At 65.0% G+C, this 10,431-nt stretch overlaps 1 protein-coding gene across 2 annotated transcripts; it reads right to left on the bottom strand.

The window, feature by feature from the left end:
• Positions 1–473: 473 nt before the first annotated feature.
• TNNT2 (troponin T2, cardiac type) lies at positions 474–6,991 on the bottom strand. 2 transcript variants are annotated; one of them, XM_082398878.1, is made up of 11 exons: positions 6,930–6,991; positions 6,546–6,578; positions 5,708–5,741; positions 4,539–4,599; positions 4,227–4,343; positions 3,739–3,816; positions 3,169–3,279; positions 1,983–2,092; positions 1,498–1,588; positions 982–1,022; positions 474–727 (listed from the first exon to the last, which is right to left on the bottom strand). In XM_082398878.1, exons 4-11 carry the CDS (start codon positions 4,590–4,592, stop codon positions 682–684), a joined length of 648 nt encoding a protein of 215 aa, XP_082255004.1. In that variant the 5' UTR covers positions 4,593–4,599; positions 5,708–5,741; positions 6,546–6,578; positions 6,930–6,991; the 3' UTR covers positions 474–681. The 2 variants fall into 2 exon arrangements, with proteins under 2 accessions (XP_082255004.1, XP_082255005.1); XM_082398879.1 differs by having other exon boundaries at positions 6,546–6,575.
• Positions 6,992–10,431: the final 3,440 nt, after the last annotated feature.

Genomic DNA, 10,431 nt, shown 5'->3' with positions numbered 1-10,431 from the left:
CTCTTCAGCTCAGGGACCCTGCGACCCCGCGACCCCAGCTCGCAGTTCAAGCCCAAGAGGACCTCCAGATGGTGGGGGGGAACCGAGGCATGCAGACGGGCCCAGGCCTCTGAGGCATGAGGAGCCGCCTGATGAAACTGGCCTCCTTCCTCCGCCCGCTTCTCGCACCCTGGCCCAGAGAGGAAGACAGCAGGTGTGTACCGAGGCCTCATTGTTCCCGGGAGTGACTCACTCGTGAAGCCTGGGGGCCGTGAGGTGCCGCCAGGGGCTCCCATCACAGCCTCTCTGCCCTGCGGCCCAGGCTGGGGAAAGCGTGGGCAACCCCGGGCCGTGCCCCCTCCCCACTGGGAGCACGCGAAAGCCCTGGTCCAGGGGCCTGTGTCCCTAAGGGCTGCTGTCCGCCCCGAGTCCCTGGGAGGCCAGGGTGCGCCTCAGTTTCTCTCCCTCTAAAGAGAAGTGACAGGACGCCGTGGGTGCGTGGTGGCCTTTATTACTGGCTAGGGTGGGCGTAGGGGCGTGGTCGGGCACGAGTGCGGCTTCCAGCTGGGCCAGCTCCTGGTCTGTGGCGGGAGTCGGCCTCTGGTGCTGGAGGACCCCGGGAGCCGGGGGTGTGCAGGGCGGGGACACAGTGAGGATCAGATGCTGGGAGAAGGAGGCTCGGCCTCCGAGGAGGCTGAGGCTCTACTTCCAGCGCCCGGTGACTTTGGCCTTCCCACGGGTCTTGGAGCTGCAGGAGAAGCAGGGCCCAGTCAGACAGGACGCGGGGCAGCCCTCCATGGTGGGTAGGTGGGGGGCGTGGGGGGCTGCTGAGGGCTGAGAGGGGCAGGGGGCCACCTGGAGCTGCCTCCAGAGGCTCAACAGGTCAGCAGTCTCAGGCGGGGGGAGCTCTTTGACCCTACAGGAGAGGAGGAAGGGGTGGGAGGCCTGGGAGACAGGGAGGAGGGGGGAGGGGGCAAGGGGGGGATGGAGCTCGATGCTCACACTTTCTGGTTGTCATTGATCCTGTTGCGGAGAACATTGATCTGTAAGAAAAGGAGGAAAGAGAGAGTGACCCCGCCGGCACCCACTCGGCTCAGGGCCCGGCTGGCCTGGGGACGGGGTGGGCAGGACCAGCGGGCTGAGCCGCTCTCTTGCCTGGTGTCCAGGACCCCGCACTAGGGCCCCGGGCCATCACGGTGAGAAGTGAAGCGGCTGCGTCCCTGATGAGGTCCCCACCACCACCTCCACCGGGAGGCCTGGCCCGTGTATCCTGGTCCCCCTGTCGTGCTCAGTGCGCTGAGCTGCTGCCTCAAGGCCAGAAGTGGCGAGACCCCACGGCTGGAACCCCAGGAAGTGTCTGCTCAGCCCCAGTGAACCCTCAGACTCCAGAAGCACCAGCCAGCCCAGCGGTGGGCGCTGAGCACCGTCAGACGAGGCAGCGGGCAGGCAGGTGAGCAGGACGGGGAGGGGCTGCGGGCAGCAGCGGTGTGGGGCTGTGGACGGGGCCGGCCGGCTCACCTCGTATTTCTGCTGCTTGAACTTCTCCTGCAGGTCGAACTTCTCCGCTTCCAGGTCGTAGATGCTCTGCCACAGCTCCTTGGCCTTCTCCCTGCACAGGCCATGGGCGGGCGGCAGTAAGGAAGGGCCCTCACCTGCCTCCCTCCTGCTCCTGACCACTCCCCTTCCCAGCCCTCCTCTCCTCTCCAGGCCTGCCGAGGCCCCCCACCCCGGCTGACTGCAGTGCCCGGGACTGAGGACGGGGCACCGGCGCCGCCAGGACAAAGCCCCGAAGCACGGAGGAGGGGGGGGCGCCCCGACACCGTGCACAGGTGGGGAAGGGGAGCGGGGCTCTGCCGCCCCGTCCAGCCCGTCGTGGTCCCTCCAAAGCCGCCGACTGAATAAGTGGGGCGGCAGCACCCCCTGGTGGCTCAGGCGAGCCGGTGCCCCTGCCCTCGGCCCGACGCCCCTCCCTCGCGGGTGCAGCCCCAGCGTGCGGGCCCCACCTCAGCTGGTCTTCGTTCAGGTGATCGATGGCCAGCACCTTCCTCCTCTCGGCCAGAATCTTCTTCTTCTTCTCCCTCTCCGTCTGCCTCTTCCCACTTTTACGCTCCGTCTGGAGGGGGTGAGAAGCAGGGCAATGGGTTAGAGAACACCCCCTCCTATCCCCGCACCCCCAAACCCAGCGGGGACAGAGCCTCGGCCTTGCAACCCCCAGGCCAGCAACGGCCTGGGCTCCCCAGGAAACAGACAGGTGGGGGCTCCCTGGACCCCTGCCTCCCCACATCTCGCCCCACAGCCCGACGCCGTCCCCTCCTGGGGCTCCCCAAACTGCGAGGAGGAGGAGGGTTTGAGGACTGGCACCCACCTGGGCCTGCAGAGCCAGGACAGCAAGAGGAAGACGCAGAGAGAAAGATGCAGACAGTGACAGGGACAGGGAGAGGGGAGGGCACAGGGACACAGGCAGAGACACGGGGAGGAGAGGGACCTCTCCTCCGCTCAGAGAGGGACGTCTGCGTGCCTCGGTTCCCCCCACCCGCGGGCCACCTTAGTTACCGGACGTGCGTCCGGGGTGGAGTGGGGATGTTGGACAGCAGGGCCCTGCTCGTAGGGTCGCCGTGGGGCACAGGGGCCAGGGGGCTGGCCCAGTTCTGAGCTGGGGACTTGGAAAACTAAGAAAATGTTCTGATGTGTCCGCTGCACAGAGAAGATCAATTTCCCGTTTCTCCGCCCCTGGGAATGGAGTATCTGGCGGGGATGGGCACCAGCACTAGGACGTGGGGGTGAGCTCCCAGGAGCAAACCAGCCTGCGTCCAGGCAGCACTTAGCCGCGTTCCAGGGTAGCCCGTCTGACCCTCTCAAAGCAGGCAGGGTGGACGTTAACCCCATTTTACAGATGAGCAGACTGAGGCTCCAGGATTGCATGAGGCCACACACGGTGGATGTGAGACGGGGCACAGGGCCTGCCGGCTCCACCAGCCAGCGTGGGGCTAGGGCTGGGAGGGGCAGTGGTGTTCTGGGCTCTGCCCACAGCCCTAATCCCAGCAGCCCCTCCCAGGGAAAGCCAGCTGGGCGAGCGCCAGCTTCGGGTCTGGCGTGGGAACTCAGTCTCGCAACAGCAGCTGGACATTTCTTCCCGGAATCCCGCGCACGGGCACTCCTCACGACACGGGACGCCTGGAGGCCCCCCACCTTCTGGATGTAGCCTCCAAAATGCATCATGTTAGACAGAGCCTTCTTCTTCCGGGCCTCGTCTTCTGCCTTTCTCCGGTTCTCCTCCTCCTCCCGGCGGGCCCGCTCCTCCTGGTTTCCGGCAGGGAGGGAGTGGATTAGGGGTGGGGGCCGGACACCCTGCTTCTGGACTGGCGCTGGCGGTCTTTGTGGCCAAGCAGACTGTCCTGAGGATTGAGGGCACTCCGGGCATGGGGCCTGGTGCTGAGGTTTGTTGGCCGGGGACACGGGACTGAGCGAACGGGGTCCCAACTCCTGACAGTGAGGCCCGCCACCCCCAGGCCAGGAGCATGGGGCCCCAGGGGTGGGCGGCATTACCGAGGCGGGGCCCCTGGCAGCAGCGCGGGACGGGGGCTATGGGACCTCAGCTCCCGGGGGGGCGCGCTGTGCAGGGCTGAGGGTGGGGGGGTCTTTAAACGCCCAGTGCATTTCTGTCTAGTTCGCCCAAACAACGCCCAGCGCCCAGGGGGTGCTCGCCGTCCCTGACTGAGCCCCTATCTGCGCATAGAGGGCCCGGCGGGGGTCACGCACGGCCAGGCGGGCCTGACGCTCCTTCTCCCGCTCCGTCCGGATCCGCTGCTGCTCTGCCCGTTCCGCCCGCCGTTTCTCCTGCAGAGGGAGCGCCCGCTGTGGGACTGACCTCAACACCTGAAGAATGTCAGGTGGGCTTCTCCGTGTCCCCTGAGTGCCCCCCCCCACTGGCCGCTGCCCTGTGCTGGAGACAGAGGCCAAGTCCTGCTGTCGGCCAAGCAGCACAGGAGGTAGAGAGGAGAAAGGAATCCAAATAACCTCTTGTCCCCAGGAGAATGGTTTGGGATTCTGGAGGTCACACATCTTCCCTCCGTTAGTGGCTGGGTTGTGGGGGGGGGGGGTGCCCGGTGGGAGTGAGGTAGGGGGGCAGAGATGATGGCTCAGCTCCAGCCTTCTGGGGGGGGAGGGAAGAGACCATGGTGCTGGGGCCTCAGGGGCTCTTGCTGGACCCCACTCCCAGCCACCGGGGGAGGGGGCCCGACACCCACGATCCTGTCTTTGAGGGAGACCAGCTCCTCCTCCTCCTTCTTGCGGTTCTCGAAATGCGCCTCAATCAGCGTCTGCAGCTCGTTCAGGTCCTTCTCCATGCGCTTCCGGTGGATGTCCTGGGTGGGAGGGCGGGGCTCAGAGGCTGCCCACCTCCCCCATGCCAGGGGGGAGGGGCCTGGGTCCAGGAGAGCAGTTGGGGCCGGACCCAGGACACTGTCGGGCACTGTGTGCCCCCCGCCCGTGACCTCCCCTCTGCCAGGAGGTCCTGAGGTCTCTCCCAGGGGGCCTGCCCTCCCCAAGCTCCAACTCACGTCGAAGTCCACTCTCTCTCCGTCGGGGATCTTGGGCGGCACCAGGTTGGGCATGAACAGCCTGGTGGGCAGAAGGAGGTGTGAGCACCAAGCCCTCCCTGGACCAAGGGGCTGAGGTGCTTGGGCGGGCAAGGTCCTCTCCTCCCTGCAGAGACGCAGCCGCCGCCACCCGGCCACTGGCACAGTGACACCAGCGTGGTGTGCACACAGGAGCCCCCAGGCCACTCAGCACCAGGGTCCCACGGCACCCGCACGTGCCCTCACGTTTACCCACAGAGTAGGAACCAGTCGTCTCACTCAAGGAAGCCGAGACTCTGAGACATAGCGCCTGGCTCACAGCCACCCAGCCAGGAAGTAGAGAGGCTGCACGGGTGACAGCTTGGCTGACCCATGGGACCTCCCCAGGAGCCCAGGAGGCCGCGGTGGTCCCCACCCCCTCCCACACTCGCCGTGGGACTCCAGACCCCGGGCGCTGGGCCTTGGTTTCCCGTCTGCCTCATCTGTGTGGGGCTGAACCGAGACACTGCAGCGCTCACACCAGCGGGGGAACAGGGAAGGGGCTGGACTGTCGGGCTGGGCTGGTTTCAGACCATCCACTCTAGCTGGAAGGCACCACGGGGAGACGCCTGCGTGTGCTGAGGCGCCGTCAGCTGGCGGCGTTGGCATTCCCGAAACACCCATCCCATCCAGCACCCAGAGCTCCCAGGCAGGGTCACGTGTGTGGCAACAAGTTGCCCTGTGTGGCCCTTTGTGACGCTCTGAAGCCACAGGCCGAGGCTGACACACTTTCACTGCTTGGCTCCCCCGAATTTTCTTCCCTCTTCCCCACCCCCCGGTCCCACCTCAGCCACTGAGGATGGAGTCCCAGCTCTCCTGTGGGGTCGGACAAGGTGTCCACCCCGGGCCACAGCTAGTTCATCATTTTCCTCTAGATGGACATAGTGCTGACGGGGGCAGGGCCCGGAATTGGTGATGGCGTGTGGGTGGATTTCAGCCCCCATCTCCCCCAACCCCGCACACCCTGGCAGCAGACGGCAGAGACTCTTGTGCAGTGCACAACCTGTAAAACCATACGTGGTGGTCTATGCCCGCTGTACCACTGTGCACTGCGGTCCTGTCCCAGCCGTCCTCCCTCATGGGCCCTCTGCTCCCAGGGCCTCACCACTCACCTGGGCCTGGGCTTGTACTCCTCCACTGGGCCATCTGGAGAGAAGGGAAGCACACGGCCACGGGGTCAGGAGGCCTGGATCTGGTCCCACTCTGCCCCTGATGAGCTGGGCACCTGTGGGCCTCCGTTTCCCCATCCACCTGAGGCCCTCCCAGCCCCGGGTTACAGGAGCACCCAAAGAACTAAGCCGCAGGGTTGCAAACCCCACACTCCCTCTCGGGGCTGCTCCCCGGGGGAGTCTCGGGGGACGCACGCATGCACAGCCCTCTCGTTCAGCAGTGCTGGCCTCACAGTGAGGAGGGGTCCAGGGCACGGTCCCTGGGGGTCCTGGCCCCAGAGTCCCCTCCCGAGCCTCTGCCTCCTCGCTTGCCCCCAGACCTCCTGGCGGCCCGGGACCAGGAAGCTGATGGGGCGTGACCCCAAGACCCACTGGCTGCGCCCCTCCAGAGGCGTGGCTGGGGCCACCTGGGCCCCTGGTGAAGGCTGCCGGCCAACAATGACCGCAGCAGTGACCCACCCCATGGACCATCCATGCCTGGGATCTCCTCCCCCAGACTCCCCACCCTCGAGTGGTTCAGCCGGGCTCCAGGCGCCTCGTGTGTGGACATGGCTGTGACCACTGCCCTGCCCTGCCTGGGCCCTTGGACATCGCCCCTCTCCCCCGGGCGCCACCGAGGCAGCTCCTCTGCAAGGAGGAGCCCAACCTCCAAACACGCATGGTCACCGAGTTCTGTCCTGCCTTCCCCAGCCCCTCCCCCGCCTCCCTGGGGTCTCCCCCAAGCTGCTAGGGGGGCTCCCCGGACCCCCAGCGCCTCCTCCCAACTCCCAGCGGGCCTCACCTTCAGCCTCTTTATCTTCCTCTTCTCCACCTTCTAAACAGAACGTGAGAAATCAGTAAAGGTCCTGGTTCCAAGCTCAAACCCCTGCCAAGAGCCTCCCTGCAACAGGTCCTCGGCCAAGTGTGCCCTGTGGGGGTCTGGGGTCCGGAACTGTCTGTCTGCACCTGCCCTGGGCCCAAGACCACTGGGCACCAGAGGGGCACGTGGCCAGCGTTTACTGACAGGGCGACCGAGGGCTGAGCCCCGACAGGACGAGTGGCCGCCCAGGCTGCAAAGCTCAGTCCAGGCGGATTTCTTGCTGCTGTAGGAGTGGCTCTGGGTCTCTCACCACCCCGAGCTCCAGGACAGAGCCCCTCGCACCCTCACCCCCGGGCGGAGCCTCACCTTCAGTGTTGGTCTCCTCAGCGTCAGTCCCGCCTCCAGTCTCTTCTTCCACTTCCTCCTCCTGTTCTGGAGAAGTGAACCAGACACAGTGAACACGCTCATGCTGGCAGGCAAAGCCCGGGGCGGAGGTGTGGGGAAGGGGCCAGCGACATCCAGGTTCCAGATGAATTTGGGGGTGACTGATGTGACAAGATGGGGGCTACTCTGTTCTTGGTTTAAACCAGAAGTCCACAAACTATGGCCCAATCTGGCCCCCAGACTGTTTCTAAATAAAGTTTTATTGGAGCACGGCCCAAGCTGCTTTCACGCAACAACAGAGTTGAGTGGCTTCCACAGGGACCAGGTGGCCACAAAGCCTAAAACATTTACTATCAGCTCCTTCTCAGGGGCCTGGAGACCGGCTCTGCACCTGGAGGCCTCTGGGAAGGCCAGGCGGGTGCTGGGCGGCACCAGAGAAGGGGTGGGGGCTGTCTGCCAGGCTCTTTTTGTCGACTCAGCCCCCTTCCCCACCCTGTCCCCCGATGCGGCACCACAGGGGTCAGGGGAGCGCCTGTCCCGGGCTCAGACCCTGGAGACCCTTCATCTGTATTTGAAAGAGACCAAAGCAGGACTGCGTGTGGGTGGAGGAGCCGCCCCGCGTGTGGACGTATGTACGGTCCAAAGAGTCAGGGGGGTTTCTGTTTTCATCCACTTGCTTGGCAGGGTGTAGACCCCGCCCCAGTCAGGCACTCCGAGTAGATAGACACATTCGACAGCATGGCGCCAGGCACAGGGATCCGCCTGCAGGGGGTGCTGATGATGACCTTGACTGAGGCACTACATGTGGTGGCCTCCTGGCAGGGGGGCTGGACAGCCTGGAGGTGGGGGGGGGGTGAGGCCAGCACAGAAATGTTCACATCCCCTGCCTCCACCCCCGGCCTCCACCCCTGGCCTCCATTCCCCGCCTCCACCCCCTGCCTCCACCCCCTGCCTCCACTCCCTGCCTCCACCCCCTGCCTCCACTCCCTGCCTCCACCCCCAGCCTCCACTCCCTGCCTCCACCCCTCGCCTCCACCCCCAGCCTCCACCCCCAGCCTCCACACCCTGCCTCCACCCCCTGCTTCCACACCCTGCCTCCACCCCCAGCCTCCACTCCCTGCCTCCACCCCCTGCCTCCACACCCTGCCTCCACACCCTGCCTCCACCCCCAGCCTCCACCCCCTGCCTCCACCCCCTGCCTCCACCCCCAGCCTCCACCCCCAGCCTCCACTCCCTGCCTCCATTCCCCACCTCCACCCCCTGCCTCCACCCCTTGCCTCCACCCCCAGCCTCCACCTACTGCCTCCACCCCCAGCCTCCACCCCCAGCCTCCACACCCTGCCTCCACACCCTGCCTCCACTCCCTGCCTCCACCCTCAGCCTCCACACCCTGCCTCCACCCCCTGCCTCCACACCCTGCCTCCACCTCCTGCCTCCACCCCCAGCCTCCACCCCCTGCCTCCACACCTACCTCCACCCCCAGCCTCCACACCCTGCATCCACACCCCCTGCTTCCACTCTTGTTCTAGGTCTGAGTCCTCTCTGAGGCCTGGAGAGTCCTGTTCTTTGATCCCTGCAGGACCCTTACCTCAAAGAAGATCCTTCCAGAAGGGGTGAGAGGGGAGGGCTGGCTAGCAAGGACATGGCCAGGTGTGGGGTCCACCTTCAACCCATCTTGTTAACACCTCTCCCACCCCATCTGATGTTTCAGTTCCCACCTCGCCCCAGCTGCCCCCGCATCCTCAGACGTCACTACCAGAAAGTTCCCGCTAAAATTCAGTCCGAGTCTGTGCCCCCACCCTGCCCCGTCCACCTGCAGCCGTGCACACTTGCAGGCTGACATACCGTCCTTGCTACTCGGGCTATTTCCAGTCCCCCAGCTGCTCTCCCCATGATTCTGTCCCCAGGCCCCTCCCACCCAGGCCACCCTGCCCGGGGGCTGTCCCCTAAGAGGGCGGGGCCAGCACAGAACACTGTGTGTGCAGCGGGGCGGACATCGGTCCCCTCTGGATCCTGGACTTGGAGCGGGTGGGGGACTGGCCAGCCTGGGTCCCTCTCGGGAAGCACGGAAAGGGGCAGTGGCCCCGGCCGCTCCACAACTGTCCCCACCCCAGTGCAGGCCCCTCCTCATGGGGGCAACTTGGGACGACAGGGTGGGAGCACAGGGACAGGCAGATCTGCACCGCTGTCCCGTCCTCTCTCCGGGCTTCCTCTTCTGAGGTCGGGGAGCGGCAGCCGCGAGGGGAGAGGCGAGACAGGTTAGCCTGGGGGCAGGAGGACGGGGCAGGAGTGGACGGTGCATGGTGGCACGGGTGTGGGCCGTGGAGCCCAGGCCCTGGACCACCAACTCCTAGACCCGCTCCGGTGGCTTCCCTGAGCCTCAGGGGTCAGCAAAGGGGAAATAACTGCACTCCCTAATCGGTGATGCTTGGCTGTGCCTGGGCCCTGGGGGGCACTCAGGGTACCTGGTCACTTCCTGCTTCCAGACCCCAGGGCTCCCGTCTCCCTCTCGTGGGGACAGAGGCCCCAGAGTGGGAACAACGCACTATTGTCAGACCCCTCCACATCCCGACCCCGAAGGAGCCTCTCAGGGACCCACGAGACATCTCCAGTCTCCAGGAGAGCCGGGCACAGGGCAGACTTGGAAGGAAGCGGCCCCATGCAAGGAAGCACGGCCCAGCACTCCCACTCTAGGAAGGCCGACTGCCTGTAGAACTATTATCTACTGAAGGAAGCAGAGGCCCTGGGATTGTCCATCCTGTAGGCTTAGTGACACCCTTCCAGACCTCGCTCTCTTGGTCGCTGGCAGCCGGGGACTTAGCTACCAGGGAACCGGGTGTGGTCCATTCACTGCAAGCAAGGCAGACACGCCAGGGACTCAGACCACCAACGCAGTGGAGAATTATTTTGTTAATTCACAGCCAAATCCTAGTGTGGGTAGCAGGCAGATCGGTACCAAATCCAGAGTCTATGGCTCAAACCTCATCCCCCAACACCTGTTGTCTAGGAGCTGGCAAATCCTCCAAAGCAAAGGAAAACCCACCGTATGGAGAGTCTGCAGGAAACACAACTGAAGGTGGAGCTAGATTTTTGATTCAAAAAATATTCAAATAGCCTCTGATGTGAGTGGTGTTCCTTGAGAACTGACTCCCAAGGCCCCCCCGGGTTCTCCTGTGAGTGTCTCTGTGTCTCCTCTTTGTCAGGTACCCCTGGAAGAGCCTCAAATGCAAGAAGCCCCCACTTTCCCCAGAAGACTCGGGAACAAGGGTCAGCTCCCCAGCCCCCTGGTTCTCTCCCAGAGACCCTCCTCCTAATGTCCATGCACGATGTGCTGACATGATGCTTTTGAGGGTCTGCTGAGCCTCTAAGGGGCAGGATCCACCCTTCCCGGGGGCAGAAGCCTGAGGGGCCCAAGGGCCATGCTGGGCCAATTGGGGGCACGGTAGGGACAGAGAGAGGCCTCTTGACCACTGGCATGTGTCAA

The sequence above is a fragment of the Balaenoptera borealis genome (assembly GCF_965194805.1).
Source record: "Balaenoptera borealis genome assembly, chromosome: 1".
In the NCBI taxonomy this organism is placed as follows: domain Eukaryota; kingdom Metazoa; phylum Chordata; class Mammalia; order Artiodactyla; family Balaenopteridae; genus Balaenoptera; species Balaenoptera borealis.
Note: the sequence above shows the minus strand (reverse complement) of the source record. Positions and strands in the feature narration are given on the sequence as shown.